We start from the raw sequence: 4,648 nt of genomic DNA, 5'->3' as shown, positions 1-4,648 counted from the left end.
ACAAAGGCAGGGAAGACATTCCAAGTGGAGGGAACAGCTTGAGCAGAGTCAACAAGTCGGGAACAGACACGTTGCCCATCCACTGGTACACAAAACATTCCGTCTTCTTGGGGATCCAGAGGCCGGTATTTACAGGCCAGGAAGTTTTCTTGCCCTGCAGCAGCTGGAAAAACCACGCTTCTGGGCCATCCTTCCTGGCAGTTGGCTCGCGGACAAGAAGCCTCCCAGAACTGACCCTGCCCGGGAAGGTACGGCCAGGCGGGACGGGAATCGGTAGTTCGGGCACCCGGGGCAGTGCGGTCTCGCCCACAACGACTTGGACTTCGCGACTCTATACTAGTCCTTTATTTCTGGTAGCGCCACAGCACCCCACTCAGTGGATGCGGGGGGCGTGGTCCACATGAGCCGGAGCCAATGAGGAGGGAGGCCGAGGCGAGAGCCCCGCCCCCGACGTGACGCACGACCCCCGGACACAGGCTTCGCAGCCCCGGCCCCAGTCCCTGCAGTGGCTGTAACAAAACCCAGACCCCCAGGTCCGGGCCAATGGAGGCGATTTAGACTGGAGCCGGACCGCGTCTGTCAAAAGCCCGACTCGGCAGCAGCGGCAGAGTCCAGAAGGAGAGCTGGAGCCGCAGCGCTGCTTCCCCGCCCCCGCCGGGATTTATTGAGTATTTGGACTGGACAATTAAGTGGCCCTGATGATGTTACCAAGCCCGGTCACCTCCACCCCTTTCTCAGTCAAAGACATTTTGAATCTGGAGCAGCAGCAGCAACAGCATTTCCACGGCGCGCACTTACAGGCGGACTTGGAGCACCACTTTCACTCGGCGCCGTGCATGCTGGCCGCCACCGAGGGGACGCAATTTTCTGACGGAGGAGAGGAGGACGAGGAAGAAGAGGGCGAGAAACTGTCCTATTTGAACTCACTAGCCACAGCCGACGGCCACGGGGGTTCGGGGCTCTGTCCCCAGAGCTATGTCCACACAGTCCTGCGAGACTCGTGTAGCGGGCCTAAGGAACATGAAGAGGAGCCCGAGGTCGTGAGGGACCGGAGCCAAAGTGAGTAGAGGGGGAAAGAAAACGTACCCGCACATCTGGAGCAATGGCGGAGCGCCCGCAAACAGCCCAAAAACCTTGCCAGCACTGCTTCCCGCCCCTTTAACCTTTGGCAAGGGTCATGCCTCACCCTGGTCAACGACAGCTCCGCAAAGCACAGGTGCCTGCGAGGGAGCCAGGGCGGAGGGAGAAGGACGAGGTGACCCTGACAACTACTCCTCCCGGAGAGGAGAGGCGATGCAAGCCCCCAGGGAAGGGAGAGTGGTTATTGCTGCCCTGATGCTGATAAGCAACACGGGCTCAGCTGCCGGATTCTGACAACTCACAGCATTTTTGTTCTTCCCAAGACCCAGAGAGACAAGAGCTCCAATCTCTTCCTCTTTCCCCCTAGGGTGAGAGGAGGTCTTTGAGGCCGGGACAGCCATCCCCTCTTCTCCAAAAAGATGATCCAGGCAGGTTGTGTTGGCAGGGCGCAGGAACTTTGGTAGAGACCAGCGGGTGGTTTCCTCACTTCTCTGCTTGGAGTTCAGTGTCCCGGCACCCACAGCACCCAGCAGAGGGAGGGGATGGTCGGAGAGTGCGTGGGAACACAGTCCATTATGCTTGTGCATAGCATTCACACCCCTGAGGCGCTGGCCTTTTTTGAAAATTCATAATATTATGCTTTGTGTCCCGTGCCCTGGGGGCTGCAGGCCGAGTGAAAAACGCGCCGAACTTAGTCCTAGATCCCAGCCGCTCACATCGGATTGGAGGTGAATTGGGTAGGGAGATCGGATAACTGAATAAAGCCCCCGAGGAAGTGTTTTTTTCTGAGGGGAGAGAGTCAAAGGATCTCTTCCCCAAGAGGAGGTTTGATGTGGCAGCAGCCAAGGCCTACACTCCTGACATTTCCCCCGGGCCTGAAATCGACACGAAACGGTCTAAATCAGTCCATCAAATTTCTTTTTCTCTTTAAGGTAATACAGACATCGTCACGCAGACATTTAGCTGGAGGCATGTTGTCTTTTAAAAGCAAAAAAAAAAAAAAAAAAAAAAAAATTCCTAGGCAATGCAGGAGCGTTACACTCAAGCATTTCCGAACAGAAAGATTTATTCACGTAACTCACGCATACCGGCCCCCAAATACCAATATGCGGCACACCTTCAGCTATCCGTGTAACAGAGTGGAAAGCAAATGAGTTTGCAAATACTCTAGTTATTATGTAGTTGCAAACTTTCATCCTGAAAATAGTCATTAGCACGCCGAGCCGCACATTTAGTAATCTCTTTCTCACAGACGCTCAAATTCTAAATGAACCCGCACTAACTACCCCTCCCCATGAAACTTGCTTCTGCCCGCTAAGGGCGTTCTGAGGGTACTTGGGCTGTCGCGGGTTCCCATGGCGCCAGGAACCACAAACTTTCCAGAAAGTCCAGGCATTTACTACCGCATGCTCCACGCTGCCACCAAAAGGGCCACAGTGCTCTGCGTTAGGAACCGCGGTTAGGCGGGGAACTGCTAAGGGACGCTGTTGTGCTTCTTCCGCAGAAAGCTGCCAGCTGAAGAAGCCTCTGGAGGCGGCCGGAGACTGTAAGGCGGCGGAGGAGAGCGAGAGGCCCAAGCCACGCAGCCGCCGGAAGCCCCGGGTCCTCTTCTCGCAAGCCCAGGTCTTCGAGCTGGAACGCAGGTTCAAGCAGCAGCGGTACCTGTCGGCGCCCGAGCGCGAGCACCTCGCCAGCAGCCTGAAGCTCACGTCCACGCAGGTGAAGATCTGGTTCCAGAATCGCAGGTACAAGTGCAAGAGGCAGCGGCAGGACAAGTCCCTGGAGCTGGGCGCACACGCGCCCCCGCCGCCGCCGCGCCGCGTGGCCGTGCCGGTGCTGGTGCGGGACGGCAAGCCGTGCGTCACGCCGGGCGCGCAAGCCTACGGCGCGCCCTACAGCGTGGGTGCGGGCGCCTACTCCTACAACAGCTTCCCCGCCTATGGCTATGGGAACTCGGCCGCCGCCGCCGCCGCCGCTGCCGCCGCCGCCGCCGCCGCGGCGGCCTACAGCGGCAGCTACGGCTGTGCGTACCCGGCAGGCGGCGGGGGTGGCGGGGGCGGCGGGGCTACCGCGGCGGGCGCAGCCATGCAGCCCGCCTGCAGCGCGGCCGGAGGCGGCCCCTTTGTGAACGTGAGCAACCTGGGCGGCTTCGGCGGCGGTGGCGGCGCGCAGCCGTTGCACCAGGGTGCGGCGGCCGGGGCTGCGTGCGCGCAGGGCACCTTGCAGGGCATCCGGGCCTGGTAGGGACGCGGCGGCTCACGCGGCGGGCGCCCCACTGCAGCCTGGCACCGCGGGACTGAAGCGCGAGAAAGGCTGGATCCCAGGGCCAGGTCCTCTCGTTAAAAAACAAAAAACAAAACAAAAAAACCCACACACATGTCTCGCTCCCCAGACCCCGGAACACAGCTCCCGCGAAGCCTGGGGAAGGGGGCTGAGGGGCGAGGAGGATGCCCGAGACCGGTCGCGGAGACAGTGTCTGAGGCAGAAACTCCGGCTGGGGGCTGGGGAGGACAATGGCCCCGACTCTGGCCCCGAAGAGAGTGCGAGAGGCTGCGACTCTGGCGGCCGCTTGGTTCTCCCAGAGCAAGAAGGCCGTCTTTCCCCTCGGCCTTCCCGCGGCCTCCTCGAAATGTCGACAGAAAACCCAAGGACAAAAAGGAAAAAAAAAAAAGAAGAAAGAAAAAAGAAAACCACGAAGGAGAGAAAAATGGGTGTCGTGGCTTGAGAAATCCCCAAGCGCTACCGACCCTTCTGCCCCTTTTGCGGCCGGAGCGCCACACCACAGTCGATTGTCCTTTTCCCTACCGCCTGCCCTCCGCAGCAGATACCTCGGCCTGGATCTCCGGATTGTCAGGGAGTAGAACTCTGCGAGAAAAACCAGCGAAGCAAGATCAAACATTGGGGGGCGGGAGGGGGCTGAACAAATCTGGGAGCTGGTGGCCCACCGGAGGTGTTACCAGGTTTCCTTTCTGTTTCATGTTCTGTATTCAGCACATATAATGTATCTATAACTGTATCCACACGCCGTGCACACACCCGCTGCCATACACTACAGGAGTCAATAAACAAGGTGCAATATTTCCAAACCGTTGCCTACAGACTTTGCTTCGCCCTCCAGAGTGAAGAGGGATCCTTTAAACAGGGCGGGTAGGGAAGGAAAAGGTGTGTAAGGGCAAGCAATCTTCCCTGGGCGTTCGCAGGCCTGGCCTCTCCAGGGCCGGCCCCGGGCTGCAAATCTTGCGTGCTCTTGGTTTTGTTCCTTCATTTCTCTTTACTCTTGTGGGAGAACAGGTCGGAGATTCAGGGCCTTTGGAGGTCCCCGGCTCTGTAATCCCCACAAGTTTTGCCAGATGCTTGGGCTAGTGTTTGGGCCTGCGCTAGACCACGGCTCAGACTCTGCCCCACCTCGAAGGTCGCCAGGGAAAAGGAAACCTCGCCCCCTGGGCCAGCCGGAGGCGGCGCGAAGGCGGCTCCTTCAGCGGCCGCCGCCGGGGCCTCCAGCGCGCCCAGGGGCGCTGCGCCCCGCCGCGGCCGAATTCTCCCCCTCGGCCGCCCTCCCTTCTTCCCC

The 4,648-nt window shown here is 59.4% G+C and overlaps 1 protein-coding gene across 1 annotated transcript; it reads left to right on the top strand.

Annotated features, from left to right (window-relative positions):
* The first annotated feature begins 519 nt into the window (after positions 1-519).
* On the top strand, positions 520-4,166 carry NKX2-3 (NK2 homeobox 3). Its single transcript, XM_045785076.2, has 2 exons — positions 520-1,059; positions 2,585-4,166. Exons 1-2 carry the CDS (start codon positions 699-701, stop codon positions 3,322-3,324), a joined length of 1,101 nt encoding a protein of 366 aa, XP_045641032.1. The 5' UTR covers positions 520-698; the 3' UTR covers positions 3,325-4,166.
* Positions 4,167-4,648: the final 482 nt, after the last annotated feature.

Source organism: Ursus americanus, chromosome 6 (genome assembly GCF_024610735.1).
Source record: "Ursus americanus isolate L20-20 chromosome 6, mUrsAme1.1.p, whole genome shotgun sequence".
Taxonomy (NCBI): domain Eukaryota; kingdom Metazoa; phylum Chordata; class Mammalia; order Carnivora; family Ursidae; genus Ursus; species Ursus americanus.
Note: the sequence above shows the minus strand (reverse complement) of the source record. Positions and strands in the feature narration are given on the sequence as shown.